We start from the raw sequence: 22,902 nt of genomic DNA on the forward strand, positions 1-22,902 counted from the left end.
TACTCATTCTAAATTAATTCTTAAACTTTTGAGCATTCTAATTTTATCCTCAAACTATGACTCTCATTTTGAATTGATCCTCAAACTTTAAAATCTTTTCATTTTATCTCCAAATTCATCCAAATATATAATTAGTTTTAACTATAATTTAACATAAACATTATTTTTTTCAAGCATATAATAATATTGCTTGGCTTAACGATTTTATTTACGTGAAATGAAAGATCATAGTTTGAAGACATAAGATGTGATTAACTCTTTATATAAATACATTCAATAATTATATATTTTTGGTAAAAATAAACAGATTTTATACCATGTAATGAAATACTATGAATATATATATACGAGGGTAGCTAGCAGCACCAAGACAAATACTTTGGTTGCAAATGGGGGATTTAAATGCTATCTAGAAACATTCCCTTTTCCACCTCTGTTGATTCTTATTAGTACTTGTAATAATTACACATGAACAACGAAAGATTTAGATTTCCATCAGATTGTAATTCCCAGGAGATCATGGAATATCACCCTTTTTGCACCATGGATGAAGTTACAAAAACGACCAAAAGGAAGCAGAGCAAGAACAAGAGAAGGTTCAGCGACGACCAAATCCGATCGTTGGAATCGATATTCGAATCGGAATCCAGGCTCGATCCCCTTAAGAAGATTCAGGTGGCCAAACACTTGGGGTTGCAGCCACGGCAGGTTGCGATTTGGTACCAGAACAAGAGAGCCAGGCGCAAATCCAAGCAGCTCGAACGCGACTACAACAACCTGCAACACAATTACAACAACTTAGCCTCATTGTTCGAGGGCCTAAAGATAGAAAAACAGGCTTTACTTTCTCAGGTAACTTATCTTATACTTTGGCTACAACAATGGTATCTATTTTTTATAATGATGCAGTTACTTTTTTTTTTGTTTAACAGTTGCAGAAGCTGAAGGAGGAAGAGCAATGTTGTGGACAAGTGAATCGTAACGAGGGACAGACAGTGAAGTCCGAGTGTGAAGAGCAGCTGAGTTTTTCGATGGAGAGATCGGAACACGCACTCGGAGCGTTGTCGGATGACGATAGTGCCATAATGACGGGCTACTTTAGGCTAGAAGAAGAGCCTGAAGTTATGAGCATGGTGGAACCGGCTGATGGTGCTTTAACATCTCCGGAAGATTGGCACAGTTTTGAATCCAATGCTCTCTTTGAACAGTCCGGTTGTGGGTACCAGTGGTGGGATTTTTGGTCTTGAACAAATGTACTAATGAGGAACAAAAAATATGTATGTAAACAATATTCTGAGGTGCTGGGGTCAAATTATCTAGTAGAGGACATGGGAGAGGGGAAATATTGAGTATGTATCAGCTAATTAGACGAAGAAAATTCGGATTTTAGGGTACGAGATTTTCATCCAATTCTTCTATATGCTGCTTCAAAAAACGGCATCTTGATTTGCAAAAATTAATATGAAATTAAGAGACACATAGGGAGCAAATAGAATTGATAAAAATAAAAGAACAAGAAAAAATCTTTACATGAAAATCCAGATTTTTTCCCCACACAATGTCTTTGTCAGGAGTATTATGTACTGTTGCAGGATTCTCCAGGAATTGTCCAGACAAATGTAGGCCTCATAGTACCTCAAGGAAACAACATGTGACAAAATGGGAAAACAATCAATATCCTTAAGAACATTCAGGTTTCAGCATTCAAGACAAAGGATCCAACTGAGGCCAAAACTTAATGGTGTTGTGATATTCTTTTAATGTACCTAAACGCTCTTTCATGGCTTTGTTAGCTATACTTGGCAGATTAAGAACTCTGCATAAGCCAAAATCTGGGGAATTCAAGTTCAACCTGCTCGGCTTGTACCATGCCAATTTGGTTGCAATTATCCTTTATATAAAAGAAAAGTTGTCAAAGAACTGAAATTCCAAGACGATTACTGGGTGGCAGCTTGTTTAAAACAATGGGAACTTCAAAGCTTGCAGCAAATGTTGAATTGGCATCAAGCTTTGTCATTCCAATAGCTAAAGCAAACAGCTTCAAAGAATCATGGATGACAGCAATTTTCACCTCCTCCCAGATGATGTGAGTTGAAGGGACAATTTTGAGGAGGCCAGAGATTCAATTTTGTTGTGTTTTGTATGACGGGGACTTAGGGCGTGTTTGGTTCACGGCATATGGGATTATTAGGGGAATGGAATGTCATTCCCCCGTTTGGTTGGTCAGTAATCCTATTCCTCGATAATTTTTTTTTCCAACAGTGGATTTTTTTAGGTATATATTATCGGGAATGTGATTACCTCCTTTCCATTAGGTATTGTTGGATTACCGGCATTTTGAACTAAAATGCTCTTAATTTTTTTTTCTTTTTAAAAATATATTTCTTCTGTCGTTGAATAATAAAAATTCTACGAAGGTTAAATTACAAATTTATCCTTAAACTATTTTAGATTTACAAAAAAAAATCTATAATTAAAATTTTATATGAAGTTTAGGGGTTAAAATAAAATTTTACCCTTTCATTAAACATATTTATCTTTTCAATTTTGTAAAAAAAAGTATATCAATTTTATGAATTTTAAATTTTTAAAAAATATATAAAAATTAATTATAGTAATATTATTGTAGAATTCAACTTAACCTTGAGGTCGTTACCAGCTCAGTTGGTAGAGCACAAGGTTCTTAACCTTGAGGTCGTGGGATCGAGTCTCACGGAGGGCATTTCATAATTCGGAGGTCTCTTACGGAAGCTACTTTCAACCTGGTGTTGGGGGTAGCCTACTATCTTACCTCCCCTTACCCCATATATATGGGAAAAAGGGACATCCATTTTTTATTGTAGAATTCAGCTTATTAAAAAAACAAAAATATAATAAGAATAATTTGGTAAAATATACATTCAAATAATCTTTTATTCCTTTAACCAAAAAGTGCAATCTTACATTCCTGCTAAAAAAACCAACCAAAAAGTACAACATTTCTAGTAATCCTATTTCCCAATAATCTTTTATTCCTACTGATAATCTTATATTCAGTGAACCAAACGTAATTTACAGTATTCAACATCAACAAGTTGGTGAACTCTCCAGTTTCCATTGGGCTGGACCATCATCTTCAAAATAGTTTTTATGATAGTGGCCCAACTTTGACTCCATGAACAAACCTCTACACCCTTTTTCTGTCCTAAAAATCACTTTATCCTATTGTATCCATTTTAAAGTTTCCAACTTTTTTCAATTCACTCACTAACACCAGTTGTCTTCCTCCCCATTTCTGTCTCTTTTGAGTAAAAAGAGTGATGAACGACCTCTCCAATGCAGCTGTAAGCGAACACCAAACCAGTTTCAGCTGCAAACCCTTACCAAGCTTAGCTCTTTTAACCCTCCTAACTCTTTCACTCATTGGTCTCTCTGTCTCCATTTTCATCCTCGTTGTGGTCCACAACGCGGCTTTCCTTCTCTCTTTCCTTTTGCTATTCGCTCTGGTCGCTTCTTTCTTAGCTTGGAATGCTGTTAACTGGAGACATCACAACAGATCTGCTTTTGCTTTCTTCATCAACTCTTTGCCTGACTCTGATCTTCGACTTGCACGTGAAGGACAGCTCGTGAAGATCACTGGGGTACTTTCATTCCTAAAGTTTCAGTTTTTTATCGCCTTTAGTATGTAATGTGTGGGTTCCTTGTAGTTTTTCGTGGGGTTCCATCCTGTTTCTCATAAATTTGCTGAGCATTAAGGACTTGAGTGCAATTTGTTGGTCAATTATTATTTACAGTTGCCCTATTTTTTTGTTCATTTCTTAGGTAGCATCGTGTGGGAGTTTATCTCTGGAAACCTCATATGAAAGGGTTTCCAGATGCATATATTCATCTACCCTTCTCTATGAATATGGACAATTTGGCCTGAAACCGGTTAATGTTAAAAGATCCTGGTTTCAATGGAACCTAACGTATTGTGAGGTATGTAAGTCATGTCACTGAAGTATTGCCCTTCTGCAAGCTATGAGTCTAAGCATATATGTGTTCTTGTTGCATTGAATTGGTGCCATTTTGCCGCATTGGTCCAATTCTCCTGATTCTGTGCTGATTTCTTCTGTTTACTGTCTAAATCTTGAAATGCTGCTTAATTTGAAGATTGATCTTTGCATTTTATCACCTTGAAACTTGAATATCATTCATCATATGCTAAGTTAATTTGTCATAATATGCATTAGCCTTCCTGATTAGAGGTGATAGGTTTGGTCTCATGTGCTATATTGGTCATATTGTATGTGTTGATTCTTGAATATGCTGTCCAAATCAATAACATATTGTATCAGAGTTCTGTTCTGCTGTTGTTGATATGGTAATCGGTATAAAGCACGGTGCTTCTTCACCTTCAACTTGCTTATTCTCTGCCTTTTTCGTTCTTTTTCTGAATCTGTACAATATGCTGGATTGAGGAAATAGAAATAATTATGTTAGAGTTCTTTATTTCACTTGACTTTATTTTTCATTACAGAGGTTTTCTACAGATTTCTATGTTACCGATCGCAAATCCGGTATACGAGCCTTGGTAAAAGCCGGTTCGGGGTGTAAAGTTATCCCCTTGATCATCGAGAGCAAACTCGTCACCACCACGAATCAATGCAGAGCCCTATCTCCTCACCTCGGCAATTGGTTACGAGAACGAAACCTCTCCGGAGATTCCCGGCTGCTACGTCTCGAAGAAGGGTAACCCACTTATACGACATCAATCTCGAATCCCTCACTAATTCTGCCTATGATTGCTTAAAACGATTTGAATGAGCTTTTGCAGGTATGTACAGGAGGGCAACACGGTGACTGTAACTGGAATGTTGCGAAAAATCGACGACGTTCTAATGATCGTTCAACTGCCCGAGCTTGTCTCCACGGGATGCTTATGGCGACGGTTACTTCTCCCCGTCGATGTAGATGGCCTGATACTGGCCCCTGGAGGTTCCTGATACATAATAACCCTGCCCTTAACCTCTCAATGAATTCCATTTGACACCCAGAACGGTAATGTCCGACATATTCATAGAAGAAATATATCTAAGACAACAAGAACATAGTGGATGGTGATAACTGATAAAGGCTAATTTTACCCCTTTAGTTACTTTTCCAATGATAAGATAAAGTTACTGTCTGGTGAAAGCTTCGATTGCGAAATGTGTTACCATTATAGAACTGGATTGGGCCTTAGTTGGGCTTATAGTTTGGACATGAATAAGGTTCCAACCCATTTGATTTGGTAATTTTATTTTTAAATTTACAAATGAAGTTATAATTACAATAACAATTATAAATATAAATAATATATTTTAGTGTAATTATTATAATACATTTGAACAAATATGTTGACATCAAGATAAAATATAAATTAAAAGTTTAGATATGATAAAATTTAAAAAGGTATAAGAGGTCGAGTAATTAAAAAATTAATTCTTCAACTCAAAAAATAAATTTAACGTGGTTTTTTTATTAATGTTTTTTGTCGTTGACTGTTACGGTATTGATTTAACAGTTTACGGTATTGACTCGGTGATCAGTAGTTCTAACGAGGTAATCAACGGTGGCAGACTAATGTGGTGAATGACATGACAGATTGATTGTCCCGTCAGTAACATGGATCGTCACGTCAATATCGTGTATTGTTATATCAACACTGTAAGGTCAACGATGAAAAATTGATTAAAGTACTATATTAGATTTATTTTATAAATTGAAGGGTCGCATTAAAAAAAATAAGAAGACTATAATAATTCTTTTAGAAGTATAGGGGTCTTTGATGTTTTTATCAATTTTATTTTGCTAATACCCTATATAGTAGTATTTTAGTCCCAATAAATATTACCAAACCTGAAAAAAGAGATTTTGTCAGCGGAATTTATTTTTTCCGCTTCCCAAACTTGATAATTATTATCGGTAGTAGGGGATTCTCTCCGGAAATGTGGACTAATATACTGCGTTACCGGATACATTATAATATATTTACAATATTCGGTTTTGAGTTACCGGAAATGTTGAGTAATAATAATATAGTAGGTCTAAATCATGAAGAAATATTAAAAAATTTGACAACCGGTAAACTTAGCTTGTCGGTTTGTGTCGATACAAATGAAAAATAGATCGCTCCATAGCAATAATACAGGTACAAATATGACAAAACCGGTCCCAAAATGACAAAACCTGTAAAACGCTACCGGATATGTGTCGTGTGTCGATAATTTAATATAAGTATCGAAACTTTCTGAATTTAAAAGAGAAGAAGTTATAGCACCTATAAAGTGTCGATACTTTAAAAAATATATCGATCTACAACAATATAACAGGTAAAAATATGATAAAACTGGTCTCAAAAATGACAAAACCGGAAAAAGTTACCGGATATATTGAAAGTGTCGATAATTTAATATTAATATCAACATTTTCTAAATTTAAAAGAGAAGAAATATACCGGTTATATTGAAAGTTACCGGAAAATATGATAAAACTGGTCTAAATATACCGGTTTTTGAGAAAACAGGTGTACAAACAGTATCGACACTAATAGAACAAGTGTCGATACTTTTGGTCCAGAATGTATTTTCAGAACCAAGTGTACATAAAAGTGTCAATACATTTAAAACAAGTGTCGATCCCGAAAACATCGAAAAACATAATTATAATGTAATAGGTAAATTATTCATGTAAACGGTCTAAATATACCGGTTTTTGAGAAAATCGGTGTACAAAAAGTATCGACACTTTTTATATCGACACAAATATAACAAGTGTCGATACTTTTTCTCCAGAATGTATTTCAAAACCAAGTGCACTAAAAAGTGTCGATACATTTATAACAAGTGTCGATCCCAAAAACATCGAAAACTATAATTATAATGTAATAGGTAAATTAACAATGTAACCGGTCTAAATGTACAATTTTATGAGAAAACATGTATACATGAAGTATCGACACAAATACATCAAGTTTCGATACAATTTTGTCCAGACTATATTTTAAAAACCAAGTGCACAACAAAGTTTCGATATATTTATAACAATTGTCGATCCCAAAAACATCGAAAAACATAATTATAACCAAATGTCTCTAACATCATGTGCTGGAGGTTCATAACCATTCCATTCCGTCTTTAAAAAAATCAGTTGAAGTAGACTGCGTGCTTGTATTCAAACCCAGCTTGACTTGAGGACATGTTAGTTTGTTATGTCCCTCACCGTTGCAGAACCCATATCGCCTAATCTTCTTCTCGACCTTGTTATTTGTTACTTCTTTTCGCTTGCGTTGTTTCCGTTGAGGGTCGCGAACGTTGTTTAATACACTGCTTCGATTGACTGAATCATTCAAACCAAACAAGTTCTCAAATTCTTCTGTTAGACTTTTCATCTCATCTCTTGCGGTTTTGAAAGACGCGTCTGTCTTTGATGCAGTGTAGCATAACATACTTGTTGTTGCACGTAGAGAAGCAAACCTTGCCATTTGCATTATTTCTTGAGGCACATTCAAATCAACAAAACTGGGTGCAGAAGCCTTCGCATCCTTAGTCCACCTACTTTGAATCAAAGACCCGAGCAAATATGTGTAATCCAAGTACTTCAAAACGTGAAGTTGATGGCGACATGGAAGTCCAACGGTCTCGAATTTTCTGCATGAGCAATTTAGAGTTTCCGTATGATAATCAAAACTAATTTCAAATGTCCTATTTTTTTTCTTTGTACTTTTTCAAATAAAAATATTGACATTCATCTGATAAGGACTGAATCTCTTCCTGAATCTGGTACAATATCTCCCGTTGAAGTTCTTCTTGGAACGCATGAAAAGATTTGCGCGTAAAAATCTCAGAAGCATGACTTTCAAATTCAACCGGTTTTGTGATCTGGAAGGGCTTCGTCTGAGAATTTAAATAATCCGCTTTCAACTCGTTCATACGCATTATTCTAATTCCATCTTCAATTGCACGAACAACATCTAAATAAGTCTTCTTGTGTTTCAGTGCAATCGTTTGTATTTGTTGTTGTAACTATGACTCTAGCCTTGCATCATGTTCTTGTGATTGGTGTATGAGCACGTTGACGATCAACGGTATTGACTTTTGATTCTCGAAACCCTTATTTCAAATAACAAAATTCTTGTATCTTCACATTCACTTCCATGTCAAGCCGTATTGTTCCCCGACGTGCACTAAACCCATATTCTTGTGCGAATCCCTTGTAAAAGTACCAAGCTTGATCATGTGAAGAGAATAGTTTACCAACCAATATGTCATATTCATCAACATTATATACTTTATGGCATTCATCGGTTGGCTTAACATTGTCTGCATCAGTATGATCTATGGCAAAAATTTTGTTGTGCAATTTCAATGGTCCCAACAGAGTTGATGGAGATGTAAGTAAAGGTTCATTGAACAACATGTTTTCAGTGGTGCTTTCAATAGGATGTGGTATTGGTAGTGGTAGTTGGAGGGTGGGTACAACATTAAATTTGCAGGACATATTCAGGTATGTACAATAACTACAACATTCAATAACTTTAAAGTAATAGGTAAATTTACAATGCAGGTGGTAAAAATATACTTTTTTAATGACAAAATTAGTAAACACAAAGATTTGTTTCGATACATACGTAAGAATATGTGTCGATACATTTTCAAAAGGTATCGACCCCAAAAACATCGAAACAAATAATTATAATGTAATATTTAAATTAACAATGTAACCAGTATACATATATCAGTTAATTATAAAACAGGTCAACATAAAGTATCGACACTTTTTAAGTTTGTGTCGATACTTTTTTCCAAAAGAAAGCACAAACATGTTCATGCATAAAGTGTCGATACATTTAAAATTGTATCGATCACAAAAATATCGAAACCGATAATTATAATGTAATAGGTCAATTTACAATGTAACCGGTTTAAATTTACCGGTTGTATGAGAAAATAGGTTATAATAAAGTATCGACACTTGTGTAATTTGTGTCGATACATTTTGTCCATAATGAATGCCCAACGAGGTGCAAGAATAACGTGTCGATACATTTAAAATTGTATCGATCCCAAAAACATCGACACGAAAATTACAATGTTATAGGAAAATTTACAATGTACCCGGTATAAATATACCGGTTTTATGAAAAAATAGGTCTAAATAATGTATCGACACCTTTATAGTTTGTATCGATACTTTTTTCCAGAATAAATTAGGAATGCCCAACGAGGTGCAAGCTTAAAGTGTCGATACATTTAAAATTGTATCGATCCAAAAAACAATGAAACCAATAATTATAATGCAATAGGTAAATTTGCAATGCTACCGGTATAAATATACCAGTTAAATGCCTATTTTATTATATAAGCGCTACCTATTACATTATATAAGCGATACCTAATATGTTATAGTGCTTGATAATATTTTCGGTTAAATGATATAACATAACCGATCTAAATTTTAACCGGTCACTTCTTTAACCGGTCACGCCGTTTTTTAGCCTTTTTTAGGCGCCGCACAGCAGAATCACCCTCGGTAGTAACAAAGTCCAAAACGGCGACTTACCTTTAATTTAAGAGTAAATCACGCGATTTTTGTTGTTAATTAAGCCGTTATGATCTATTGAGGTCTCAGATTTGAATATTGTAAATGCCACGAGTATGGTTCGTTGTCAAATGATTAAAAGTATTTGAATATATATTATCTTATATTTACATAAAATATATCTAAAAAAGTTTCTAATTTATATAACAAGTGAATTACACATTTAGTACCTAAATATTAGGTATGATTTTGAAAAAAATAATAATAAAAGTTTAGGTACTAAAACGGATCAAAATTGATAATTTATGTACTAAACGTGTAATCTATGCAAGATCCATGCGATCTCAATGGTTAAGAGAATCGTTGTTATCCCTTTAGGTCTTGAGTTCGAGCACCGCAAATGCTAGAAGTATGAACATTCATTGTTAAATGATTAAAAATTATTTGAACATATATTATCTTATATTTATCCAAGATGTATAAAAAGAATACATAAACTATTAGTCTTTAGCCGTTTTAGCACTTGAACTTTTAATTTTTCAAAATTACATGTAGTTTACTTTTTATATAAATTACTAATAAATTGATTTAATCAGATAAAATATTATTGTTTTTAAATAAAATTAAATGTTTAACATTTAATAATGTGCATAAAATAATTGGATTAAGATAACTATTTCTATAATAAACTTATAAAATATTCATCTAATTTGATTCATCAATAAATTAAATAATAATAATAATATAATAATAATAATAATAATAACTTTATAACTCAAATATGCATCTTTACACGTCAAAACTTTATACATTTGTTGATCCCACGTTTCATCCCTCCCAACTTTCCTATTTGTTTTTCTCCCAAATGAAGAAATCGGTTAAAGGTCACTCGGTTTCATTTGCTGTCCAGATTTCACTGACTCTATTTCATTTCACGAAGCAAATATATTAATGTTAATTTATTTAATTTTAATTAAATAAACAAATAATTAATAAAATAAATATTTTTTTTCGTTTATTAAAAAATTTAACTTGTTTATGTTCGTTCATGTTTATCCATTAAAATGATTAACGAACATAAATGAACGAACGTAAACGAACATAAAATTAATTAGATTTATATTTTAGAAGAGTTTTTTATCTTTCCAAATAATATATGATTAAGTTTTATTATTTTTGTTTAGGTTTAAAATTAATAAGATTTTAAAATATTAATGTGTTTAATGTTAAAATTTATTAGGTCTTAATATTTCAAACGGTCTTGAGATTGAATTGAATATAAACGTTCACGAACATTAATGAACATAAACGAACAGATTATCGAACGTTCACTAAACATAATGAACGAACGAGTCATTTGTTCATGCTCATTCATTTAATTAAACAAATAAAAGTCTTTTCATGTTCATTCTTTTAAAAAATAAACAAGTTTTCCTCGGAACGGTTTGTTTACAGGCCTATTCATGATATTTTTAGCGATTGAATATAGACCTTAATGAATAATAACAAATCTTTTATCAACGAGATTGGTTAGTGTATTATTTTAATTATTAAATATGTTATTTTAATGAAGCGAGAAGCACGCGTCCAGAGTGCGCCTGGTTGGTGAGCAATTGGCAACGTTTTTAAGGCAAGATTACCTTAGCCTCCCCATTCACTTTCAGACACCAGTCCTTCACTTTTACCCGATTCCCTTTCCTTTGACTTCACTTCCCCATCAGCGCGTTAGATCATCCTTCTCTATTTACTCTTTTCCCCTGAAGTTTTCATTTTTCCAATTCATCACTGTTCTTTTCTCTGAATTCCCCCTTTTTTTTCGATTTTGTAGTTCAGGACATGGGTTCTGGAGAAAAGGTTTTTGTTTATGAAGATTTGGTCAAGCACAAAGACCGAGCTGATTGCTGGCTCTTGATCTCTGGAAAGGTTTGATCTTTCTTTACTTTTATGATTTGGGGTTCCCATTTTTTTATCAAACTGGGAAGAAATGGAGTTTTGATTTTTTGTTATGTTAAAATTAGCTTATTTGTTTGTCGTTTTGCATAAAAGTTGAATCATTGATGAAATCGAAAATAGATTGCATGTGTGTGTTGATGGAAGCAATTTAATTTTAATTGTTGTCCTCCTTTGCTTGTTTTCTAAGGTGTATGATGTAACCCAATTCTTGGAGGAGCATCCCGGTGGAGATGAAGTTTTACTTGCTGCCAGCGGTAAGTGTTTCTCGGTGCTCTCCGCCGACGATTATCTTCTTAATTGTACTGATAATCTGATATGAACAATTGATTCCGCAGGCAAAGATGCTACCGATGATTTCGAAGATGTAGGTCACAGTGATGATGCAAGAGAGTTGATGAAAAAGTATGTCATCGGAGAGGTCGATAGCACCACGGTTCCGCTACGAAAAACGTTCAAACCGCAGGCTTCGACAACGGTGGCTCAGCAACCCAACGACGAGCCTGGCTATCTGTCTAAGATACTGCAGTTCCTGGTACCCCTCTTGATCTTAGGCTTCGCATTCGGCTTGCAATTCTTCAGGAAGAAGGAGAAAACCGAAAATTAGATTACTTTCCCGTTAAGGAACTCCCTCGTGAAAGCTGTATTTGCTGTGACAATGGCTCATTTGTCGTTTCGAATATGTTTCTGTTGTTTGAGATATTTTCTGTTATAAGTTTTAGTCTTATTGCATAACTTAAGCAGTAAGTAGATGTCTTGAGTTATAGACCCTTCTTGCATTGCATAATCTTAGACTTGGCAGTGCTTGCGTTTGCAACATGTTCGTGTATTTTCATGTTTCGTAATCGCATTTAAGGTATTATATATTTACTTGGATTTCAATGCGTTAATAATTCATGTCATGCTGTTTAATCGTATCGAGACTAACTGGCTTAGCTTGTCGAGTCTACATAGCTTTTAGCCTTACAGTTTTCAAGTATTTAGAATTCTATTAAGCATAACCATCCTTTGATTGTAACCTGTTGAGTATCTTTAGTTTCTTGCTCTGAGAGACAATATTTTCGTCTATCATCGACATTCATTACCCAACAGAGGAGCCCATCCTTTGATTGTAACCTGTTGAGTATGACTATCTGTGCAACCATTGAGTGCTTAGGATTATAGGGTGGATAACAGATAAATTTCCTACAATGTACCTTTACTGCTCTTAGCCTGAGTTCATTCCAAGTTTTGTTAGTCACATACCTCTGAGGAACATCTTCTCCTGCCGATATCCTGAAACCTGCGCAGCCGATGCCCTTGATTTCAACAGCTTCTTCCAACTTCAGCTGAAAGACGATACATTCACGGGTATTGTATCTACTACTCTAACCTCAGATTAGAGGTCCAACATGGTGATCTATGCCCATCCATCTTGATGATGCTCACTAATTCAAGCTTTGTGATCCAAGAATGATAAGTAAGTTTTGTGAGCCAAGATGCCTAGGGAATTTAATTGAAATCTTTAGTGCAAGTTTGCCTAAACTTGCAAGGCTTGTTGCTCAATATCCACGGTAAATTTGGCCCAATAGTTAAGGTGGGGTAAAAATTTTAGCTCATTAGGTCATTTCCAAAATTAATTGGGAATTTACGACATTTGTTATAGGGACTTAGAATTTGAAACTCATCATGTTGACCGGACGAGTTTTAATAAAGTATATAATTTTTATAATTTATCACCTTGATGTGAAAAATTTTAATAAAAAAATTATATTTTTTGAAATTTGTCACGTCGATATAACGAGTTTAAATAAAAAAATATTATTTAGATAAACTCGTCATGTGGGCGTGATGAGTTTTTCCTGCACGATAATATTTGTCATAGATACCATATTAATTTGGAGATAACCTAACAGATTAATTCTTTTACCCATCTGACATATTGGGCCACACACTTGACATATTGGGCCAATTTTACTCGATATCCATTATATTGGTCAATAGGTCTTTCTAACCCATGCATCAAATATAATTGGCTTATTATTAGGAATTGGTATGAGTTGGGTCGGGTCGAATTTTTGGTCTACCCAATCTGATTCAAAAAAATTAAATCTTCCAATCGACCCGAATCCGGCCTAAAAAATATACCCCTTTCACTCGATCAAAATCCGATTCGATTTTTTGAGATAAAATTCAAATTCGACCCGAAATAATATATTTATTAAAAAATATTTTTATTCAATAAAATAGGAATTTAATTGAAAGAAAATAATATAGATGTGTATTATTGTAATTATTCCTAAATATATAAAATAAACTTACAATTTTTTTGAATCGGATATTTTTCATCATAAATCCGAACACGACCCGATTCACTCGAATCCAAATTTTTCTTTAAAAAATCTGATATGATCATATCAGGTTAGATTGAAACCTGTCGGGTTCGGTCCATGCCCATCCTGCTTATTATAGGTTAGATTGAAACCTGTCGGGTTCGGTCCATGCCCATCCTGCTTATTATACATGAAGTTGATAATTTCTTTAGAGTGGTTTTTATTTTTATTTTGAAGTGATGTTTGAATTTTTAAAAATAAATTACTTGTTCTTATGTTCACACGTAAATCGTAATCATATTGTGACGTGTAACATTTATGACAAAATCTTTTAGCAAATTGCTGCTTAGAAAAACCTCGTACTGGTCTGCTGTAATGGCGTATTTTTTTAATTGCTGAAGAAATAGATAAACAGATATGTTGTCGGATTTTGATTGGTCCCTTTTTCTGCTTACCTTATTAATTAATAGTTCGATTAGTTTAAGATTAATCTTATTTAATCTACGGAATAAATTATTGATTTTGATATTAGGTAATGAACCAGTCATCAGTTCCGTTGTCGTCAGCCGGACATATATAATTCCTCAAATTCATCCGTCTCCTTTGTTGTCAGCCGGATTCAATGGATTGATAGGTGACATTATCTTTAATTAATTAGAGTAAAGAATGCAAATGATCCCGATATTATTTTATTAAGTCTATTGATTATTAAAAATTACAGAATTATCTTTTAATTATGAAGTGTTTTGTTGAGTATTTCAACTATTAAAAGTTGTAAAACAATTATTCAAATTATTCATTATGTTCTGAATTCGTCTTTTTTGTTAAAAAATTAATGGTTGTTTAAGATGAAAGTTAACATAATAACTGAGATATAATAGTCGTTTGAGATTTTGGGATCAAATTTTATAATATCACAATCAACAAGTTAACTTTTAGCTCAGAATATCGCCTATTTTTAATGGAAAATGACGAGTTTGGAACATAATGAATAGTTGAATGACATTTTTTTTAATTTTTAATAGTCAAAAGACTCAAAAAAATAACACTCCATAGTCGAAGGACGATTCTGTAGTTTTTAATAATTGAAAGATTTAATAAAATAGTATCATATAATCGGAAGACCAATTGAGTTCTTTATCCAAGAAAATGAGTTAATTACTGTAGAAGATTCATAACTCACCTTCAACCCTCTTTTGAAATAAAGAACCTAATTATCAGATCAATCCTTTTAACTTATCAGCCAAGTAAGTATACATTTCAATTTGAATTAACGAAGAAATTATTATTAATTAAGTAATTCTGATTTATATATATATTATTATTTTATTTATTTTTAACGAAAAATGGCAAGTTTGGAACATGATGAATAGTCGGGTGACCATTTTGTAACTTTTAATAGTCGAGGGATTCAACAAAACAACACTCTATAATCAAATGACTATTTTATAATTTTTAATAATCAATTGACTTAATAAAACAGTTTGTGCACATGAATGCTTAAAAAAATGATTTAATCTATCTGATTTTTGTTATTTGTAATTTTATCATTTAATAAGATTAAATATTATTATTAATTAAAATTTTAAACTCTAGTAAATGTCACTGAATAAATATTGAATTAAACTAGAGCTTGAAATCAAATTGAACACGCATTTGATCTGATTTGGAAGATGATTTGCGAGCAAAGCTGAGTAGGATGATGTGATGCAGGCAGAAACTGTATGCCATATTTAAATGTTTTGTAATTGCCATACATCAAAGATGAAAATAACCCATTCCTTTCTTTTTTTGGGGCACTAATTAATAGCAAAACTAATTGCCTTGTTGTCATCAACAAATTTTAATCATGTTTTTAATTGGACAAATTCTCCATTTGAACACTTGTCATTTTAATCGTGTTTTTATTGCAATTAAGGTCAGCATTAGCAATGTAATTAACGTGCTTTGATTTGACATCCCCCCACTAACATAATGTAGGGTAAATTCTGTGTTTAGTACCTAAACTATCAGTTTTGGTCTGTTTTAGTAAATTTTCAATTTTTCCAAAATCATACCGAAAGTTTAGTTTTTGTTTCACTTTAGTACACTCGTTCAAAATTTAACGTTAGTTTAGGTACTAAACGCATTGTTTTTAATGGTGAGATACTAAAATGAAACAAAAACTAAATATTAGGTGTGATTTTGAAAAATGGAAAGTTTAGGTACTAAAATGAAACAAAATTGATAGTTTATGTACTAAATGTATAGTTCACCCTAGAATTAAGAAACCCTGTCTATTAGTAATTTACACCCACTCAGTGGCGAATTTAGAAAAATTTTATAGACTAGGTCAATATAAATATAATAAAAATTTTATGCAAAAAACCATATATATGTTTCGACCACCTACCGTTAAAAAAATAACAATGACGTTAACATCACTTCTTTTAATTATTTTTCAATCATGACATGGTATTTTCTTATGAGGATATATCAACATCACCATTAATTTTTTAAAGATGAGAGACCAAAACATAATCAAAATGTAACATTAAGTGCGATTTAAAATATATAATAATTGAATGAGCCAAATAAAAACTAAATAATAATGGGTGACTTAATAAGCAATTTACCCTTTTGGGCATAGAGGGCCATGGCCTACCTACCCCATGCAATTCAAATTTTGTTCTTGCACATAACATTGACTTCAACTTTCTTTATGACTAATTTATTAAAAATAATAATAGTTTCTTGAAAAATTTTCAATATCAAGCCTTGGAATTTTAGATATAATAAATATTAACATATATCTACATAGTTGTCAATAGTAATATATTATTATTATTAGTATAGGTCATTAAATAAATGTTTTTTAATAATTTGATACAATATATATATATATATACTATTAGACACTCAATTATTTATAAATAAGAGGATAGAGAACACTTAAGCACACTTAAGTCCTCTTGCATATTGTGCCAATACTAATGACAATCAAATTAAACTTAATCCACCTTAAATAATCACTTTAAGTTACTATTATACAAATATATTTAATAATACAACACAAATATAATTATAACCAATACATCTATATGACTAATCATTAACCAATAAATGCTATTGTTGAACTATGTTTCGATATAACAATTGAATTTACAAAATGGTTTTTGGACTTGAATTGAATTTACAAAATGTTTTTGGACTTAATTGAATTTATTCAAAATTTACAAAAATAATTCAAAGTTCTTTTAATTTAAAATTGAGCACAAAAATGTTTTTATGAATAGTAATTTACTATTTGAACAGTAAATCACTGTTTGAACAGTAAATCACTGTTTGAACAGTAACCCGAGGCTCAAAATTCCAGTATGTAAAAGGGGAACCGATTCCCCCCAAGGGGGTACCGATTCCCTCACTGTTCATCAGCCCAACGGTCATAATATTTGAATATTATGAAGGGGTATCGATTCCCTATGAAGGGGTACCGATTCCCCCCATTCTGGGCAACCTTTTTGAGTATAAAAATCATCCCCAAACGGCTCCAAAACATCCCCAACGGCTATATACGACTTCAAACTCATTCCAAGCTATAAATACAAGCTGAGGACACTTGAAGAAGGAAGAGAACAATTATCCAAGCAATCAAACACAAGAGAAGAGTTTTTCAATCTTATTTCATCTTTCTCTTGTAAATATTTTGTTCTTGTGAGCTCAATCTTGTAAACACCTACCTTAGAGAGGTTTTCTTGTTTACTTATTTTATCCTTTTGTAAAGGGGAAAGGTTCTAGCTTATCCCGTGTAAAAGCTAGGGAAAGGTTCTAGTTTAGCCCGGAAAAACTAGGGAGTTTGTAAGGTTACTCTTTATCCTCAAAAGAAAGAACAAATTAGTGAATTTGTTGGAAAATCCTTGGTGAGGAGCTAAGGTAGTGGACGTAGACTTTGTTTGAGAAAGTCGAACCACTATAAATCGCTGTGCAATTCTCTATCTTTCAATCTCCTTACTCCCTAAACACAAAACCGTTCCGACCCCTCTTTGCAAATCGTTCCGGTTGTCGTTTCGAGCTTCCGAAAATCCTAACAGCTATCAAAGGGTCACCTTTGTTCTTATAGTAGATCCGATTTATCATTTTTGTTCCTATCTTATTTTCACATCAATTTAGTCCTCAAAGTTATATAATTGAGTCATTCAATACCCTATCATAACTTAATATTCTAAATTATAAACAATAAGATAGAGTTAAGTTTAGAGTTATGAGTTATGGGATCATGATATATAGTTTATAATTTAGGGATGGAGTATATAATGATGTAATTTAATAATTTCGAGTACTAAATTAACGTGAAAATACAATAAAACGTTTAACATAGTAAGCAATGGGAGAGAGTAATATTAATATTAGTATTTACGATACAGAAAATATAGAGACAACATTTGGGTAAATTACACGCTTACTAACTAAATTTTGCTCTCTTATTTCACTCACCATACTTTCAATTTTTAATTTACTCACTGAACTTTAGACATTAAACTTTTTTGGCCACTCGACCGTGTTTACACAATAACCGGGTGGTGACGTGGTTTATTTTAATAATAGAACATGTCACACGGGAGAGAGTAATATTAATATTAGTATTTACAATACAGAAAAGATAGGAACAACATTTGGGTAAATTACACGATTACTAACTAAATTTTACTCTCTTATTTCACTCACCATACTTTCAATTTTTAATTTACTCACTGAACTTTAGACATTAAACTTTTTTGGCCACTCGACCGTGTTCACACAATAACGGGGTGGTGACGTGGTTTATTTTAATAATAGAACATGTCACACGTTTACTTACTGAACTTTACTCTATCTCCTATTTCACTCACTATACTTTTAATTTTTTAATTTTAATTTAACGACGTTAGAAATTTAACGGTCGAGTGACCAAAAAAGTCCAACGTCTAAAGTTCAGTGAGAAAACTGAAATATTGAAAGTACAGTGAGTGAAATAGGAGAGTAAAGTTTAGTGAGTAAGCTTGTAATTTACCCACAACATTTTTGTGTCTTAGTATCTCATTTCCCACGTGACTAATTAATTATGCTAGTACTGAGACATACGCCTAGGACGAACTTCAACACTCAAAGGATTAGCCATCTCACACGACAGCTTCAAAACCTCGGACAAGTCAACGGGACTCTGATCTGACGGTCGCCATTCGAACTCGTGCAAAAGGGTCGCCACCCAAAAGGTTACGGTGGTCAACCCCAATTTCTTTCCGGGGCATGTTCTCCTACCCGACCCGAACGGAGCCAGCCGGAGATTCGAGCCGAGTACGGAAAACTCCACCTCGCCTTGTTTAGCAAAAAATCTGTCGGGTACAAATTCAAGTGGATCTGCCCATTCTTGAGGGTCCCTCGCGATGGCCCACATGTTCACCATCGCCGTGGTCCCCTTCGGAACGTGATACCCATCGACGGTTGTATCGGTGATAGAAAGTCGAGCCCAAGATAACAACGGGCCCGGTGGATGAAGCCTCAGAACCTCCTTGATCACAGCCGCGAGATAAATCAAGTTCGTTACATCAGATTCATCGACGGTTCTTGATCTGCCAACAACCTTGTCGAGTTCATCATGGACTGTTGACTGAACACCAGGGTGAAGCACGATCCTAGCTAATATCCACTCGATCAGGACCGCCACTGTATCAGTTCCTCTGAATATCATTTCCTACACAAACACAAATATTATGAAGGTGACATTAACTCAATCAGTCAAAATACAAAGATTAACTTACCCATAAAACGGCGATCATATCGGAGTCTGATAATTTATCGGCACCTTGGAGAGAAAGCAGCACGTCGACGAAATCTCGAGCTTTCTCGTTTGTTTGAGCTCTGTGTTGGGATATGATTCGGCTAACAAATCGGTTAACTTTAGGTACAAGGGTTGAGCATCTAGCCCTGATATTTTGAGGGTCGAATTCGGCTAGCCAAGGGAGATGATCGGACCAGTTCAATGTCCCTAGCAAATCATACCCTTCATCAACTAGAGCTCGAAGTTCATCGACTTCATCATTATCGGCACAATCTAGTTTATATTTTCGTCCGAATATCGATACCATCATGCTGTTTAGCGAGGCTCGTTTCAGCACGTCCCGAACGTGGGAGCTTCGGTTATGGTGATTAGTAAATAAGGTCGCCATTTCAGAGGCAATCAAGCGCCTCTGTTCCTCGGAACCTTTAATCTGCTTAGGGCAAAATAAGTGGGTTGCTGCGATCCTTCTCAGTGTTCGCCAGTAAACCCCGTAAGGAGCGAACCCGATTGCTCTGTTGAACATCAAGTCATAAGCCGATTCTTTCACCGGACGATCAGCAAACACAGAGCTGTTGAGAATCTCTCTCGCTACATCGGGATTGCACGTAACGATGACGCTAGTATCGCCGAGGCTAAAGGCCATGAGCCTCTTGGCCTTGCATGTCTCGGCAGCGGCTGCGATTTTGTGGTGCGCTAGGGAGCTGGCCATGAGGTCCATGCTCCCGATTAAAGGAAACCCTCTAGGGCCCGGTATTGGTCTGTAACAAACAGAGAGAGTGGCACACTTTTTGAGCCTATATTTGCCCCAAGCTGAACCACCGGGGTGAGACCAGTAGATCAGGGCCATAACCAGCCAGGCTAGGGCGACAATCAAAATTGAGCATGCAATGTTTTCTTGAGAAAAGGCTCTGCATTTGGATGCAAGGGCAAAAACCCAGACACTCTCAAAGTCACTTCTCATGGTGTTGGGTTAGTTTAGCTATAAGTAGTTTAATACTAATAATTCAAAGAAAAAGAGACGCTGATCTTTTCTTCTTTCGAAGGAAAGACGCCGGCTTTCTGATTATGGGAGTAAAGCTAGCTAGTGTGGCTGCTCTTTATATAAGCACAATAATCTCATTCTTTTTATTAATACGTATAAATATTAGTTTAAAGATAATTATCAATCATTTAATATTAAAACATTTACATTCTTGTTTTTTTATATTCGAATTCGAGATTTAAAAAAATAACAATAATCTTTTTTAGCTATCAATTTTGACAATATCATTTCTATAATCCTTTATTAATACATGCATAAAAGTAAAACTTCCATGGTTGATAATTTTATTAATTACCAACGCCGCCACTATTGTCCGATGAAATGTGGGGAAAGAGAGATGGCCGACACCAGATCGCGTGGAAAACACGCTTACCTCGCTGACGTTTGATTGTCGAGACAACACAAGATGTAGGTCTTACTCGGAGCTTAAAAGGATTCTGTATATGCATATTAGCCCTATATCATAGTAATGACGTATTGCAATGATTATTAAATCTTAATTTTTTGAATGTAAACGGATACCTATTTTCTCAACATGAATATGCCATTTTTCTGATTAATTTATGATGTTTATAAGTAATAATAAATTTTTTTAAAAAATTTAATTGTTTGATAATTAATTATTGAATATCTTAAAATTATTTATATTCAAATTTGAGATTTCTGAATATAAAATTTATTTATTTATTCATGCACATAAATATGACACTTTAAGAGCATAAAAAATATTTTGAAAATATTATATGTAAATTATCTTATAAGTCCTCCTCGTTACATCGGTCATTGATTTTGTAATGTTTCATATTTATATATTATGATTTATTTATTTATTAGAAATATAATGAAACTGATAATATATATAAATATTAAAAATTATTTTATAAAAGTAAGATTAACCTAATAAATATAAGAATAAAATATCATTTGTCATTAAATAAATAATAATAAAATGTTAAAGAATAATTATTAAATAATGAGAGACCTACGACAAGATTCGCCCGTTCTGTACACTTTAAACTTTTACAATTGTAAGAAGAAATTGAGTCATAACTCAACACTTTCGTTTATATTCTTTCATTTATTAAATAATATAAAAATATTATTCATACTCATCTATCTAATTTAATAAATAAACGTTATACGAAATATTATAAGCATTTCATCAAGACATTCAATTTATTTACATCTCTCATCACTACCAATACTTATACCATTTTCATTCCAAGGGAGAAATGTCCTAAGGAATATACTTTTAAATTAATTTCGAGGTCGTTAGAAGATGAATAAAAAAATGTCACAATTAGCATTGGTGAAATACATTAAAAAGAATGAATGTCCCTAAATGATCACTGAAATTAATTAGTAAGAGCGTGGGAAGAGAGAAAAACTGGCGCGTGGAGAAGACAATTACCTTGTACAAGTCAACTTCCAAACAGGTAAATATTTTAGTTAACATTAAATGTAAAATGTTTATTATTTAAAAAGAATTAAATTCTACTAATTTTGTTTATATGGTATAAATGTTAATAAGTCAAAATTAAACAAATAAAATATATGATATATATTTGATTAAAATTTCAATATTATTTACCTCATGACACGTGTCTATTTAGTGCGATTTCAAGAAGTTTCGGCCTCTTTTCAGAACCAGTCCGAGACACGTGGCCTTCATCCGGGGCTGAAATGAATAATGGAACGCACTACTCATTTCGTGTTCCCATGGCCTATTCGCAATTATGACCGCTTTGTGGTTAAATCAGATGGGTATAATTGTCAAAATGATTGACCGTAACACTTGGATGGATATACTGTGTCATCGGGACAGCGTAAAAGTGAAGCTAATTAAACCGGGACACAAATCTATGTACGCAGTACGCGTAATTTTTCTCAGATTTTGTCTATCCGATGGTCGTGTCGAGTTTTACCATAAAAAGAGTCGTGTCAAATCATTTGAGTTTAATATATGTAAAAAAAACTAATTAAAAGAATTCATTATTAAAATTGGATGTACAATTAGAATTGGTCTAAATTATTTTATTTATGGCAAGAACTAGATATGGAAACAGAAGACCAAGGACCAAACATTTGGAGGATAATAATTAGATCTTCATTTATAGTGCGTGTATGTGTTGCTTGAGGATCATTGAGCCAAGTTGATTTGTCTTTTACTATGAACTCGACCGTGGATATGTTAAAAGTTACAGTAGGAAGGAAGACATTTATTATTTTATTTGTTTATTATTGGTTGTCATGTTAAAATT

At 33.3% G+C, this 22,902-nt stretch overlaps 4 protein-coding genes across 4 annotated transcripts; 3 read left to right on the forward strand and 1 right to left on the reverse strand.

Annotated features, from left to right (window-relative positions):
• Positions 1–447: 447 nt before the first annotated feature.
• Positions 448–1,334, forward strand: LOC120205585 (homeobox-leucine zipper protein ATHB-7-like). The gene is made up of 2 exons (XM_039205433.1): positions 448–852; positions 933–1,334. The coding sequence occupies exons 1-2, from the start codon at positions 469–471 to the stop codon at positions 1,245–1,247; spliced, it is 699 nt and encodes a 232-aa protein (XP_039061364.1). The 5' UTR covers positions 448–468; the 3' UTR covers positions 1,248–1,334.
• Positions 1,335–1,964: 630 nt separating this feature from the next.
• LOC120205673 (uncharacterized membrane protein At1g16860-like) lies at positions 1,965–5,119 on the forward strand. The gene is made up of 5 exons (XM_039205517.1): positions 1,965–2,086; positions 3,287–3,620; positions 3,802–3,957; positions 4,499–4,710; positions 4,796–5,119. The coding sequence occupies exons 1-5, from the start codon at positions 1,965–1,967 to the stop codon at positions 4,962–4,964; spliced, it is 993 nt and encodes a 330-aa protein (XP_039061448.1). The 3' UTR covers positions 4,965–5,119.
• A 6,067-nt stretch (positions 5,120–11,186) lies between these two features.
• Positions 11,187–12,363, forward strand: LOC120205586 (cytochrome b5-like). Its single transcript, XM_039205434.1, has 4 exons — positions 11,187–11,264; positions 11,369–11,463; positions 11,681–11,747; positions 11,829–12,363. The coding sequence occupies exons 2-4, from the start codon at positions 11,377–11,379 to the stop codon at positions 12,095–12,097; spliced, it is 423 nt and encodes a 140-aa protein (XP_039061365.1). The 5' UTR covers positions 11,187–11,264; positions 11,369–11,376; the 3' UTR covers positions 12,098–12,363.
• Positions 12,364–18,291: 5,928 nt separating this feature from the next.
• On the reverse strand, positions 18,292–20,655 carry LOC120205584 (cytochrome P450 78A9-like). Its single transcript, XM_039205432.1, has 2 exons — positions 19,580–20,655; positions 18,292–19,512 (listed from the first exon to the last, which is right to left on the reverse strand). Exons 1-2 carry the CDS (start codon positions 20,558–20,560, stop codon positions 18,886–18,888), a joined length of 1,608 nt encoding a protein of 535 aa, XP_039061363.1. The 5' UTR covers positions 20,561–20,655; the 3' UTR covers positions 18,292–18,885.
• Between the last annotated feature and the right edge of the window lie 2,247 nt (positions 20,656–22,902).

The sequence above is a fragment of the Hibiscus syriacus genome, unplaced genomic scaffold (assembly GCF_006381635.1).
Source record: "Hibiscus syriacus cultivar Baekdansim isolate YM2019G1 unplaced genomic scaffold, ASM638163v2 tig00012523_pilon, whole genome shotgun sequence".
In the NCBI taxonomy this organism is placed as follows: Eukaryota; Viridiplantae; Streptophyta; class Magnoliopsida; order Malvales; family Malvaceae; genus Hibiscus; species Hibiscus syriacus.

Excerpts from the sequence above, each read along its gene's own strand:
- LOC120205585 (XM_039205433.1), top strand. The coding sequence starts at position 469 with ATGAACAACGAAAGATTTAGATTTCCATCAGATTGTAATTCCCAGGAG. Across the intron at positions 853-932 it reads AACAGGCTTTACTTTCTCAG|TTGCAGAAGCTGAAGGAGGA; the intron begins GTAACTTATCTT and ends TTTGTTTAACAG.
- LOC120205673 (XM_039205517.1), top strand. The coding sequence starts at position 1,965 with ATGGGAACTTCAAAGCTTGCAGCAAATGTTGAATTGGCATCAAGCTTT. Across the intron at positions 3,958-4,498 it reads GGAACCTAACGTATTGTGAG|AGGTTTTCTACAGATTTCTA; the intron begins GTATGTAAGTCA and ends TTTTCATTACAG. Across the intron at positions 4,711-4,795 it reads CTGCTACGTCTCGAAGAAGG|GTATGTACAGGAGGGCAACA; the intron begins GTAACCCACTTA and ends GAGCTTTTGCAG.
- LOC120205586 (XM_039205434.1), top strand. The coding sequence starts at position 11,377 with ATGGGTTCTGGAGAAAAGGTTTTTGTTTATGAAGATTTGGTCAAGCAC. Across the intron at positions 11,464-11,680 it reads GGCTCTTGATCTCTGGAAAG|GTGTATGATGTAACCCAATT; the intron begins GTTTGATCTTTC and ends TTGTTTTCTAAG. Across the intron at positions 11,748-11,828 it reads AGTTTTACTTGCTGCCAGCG|GCAAAGATGCTACCGATGAT; the intron begins GTAAGTGTTTCT and ends TTGATTCCGCAG.
- LOC120205584 (XM_039205432.1), bottom strand. The coding sequence starts at position 20,560 with ATGAGAAGTGACTTTGAGAGTGTCTGGGTTTTTGCCCTTGCATCCAAA. Across the intron at positions 19,513-19,579 it reads ATATGATCGCCGTTTTATGG|GAAATGATATTCAGAGGAAC; the intron begins GTAAGTTAATCT and ends GTGTTTGTGTAG.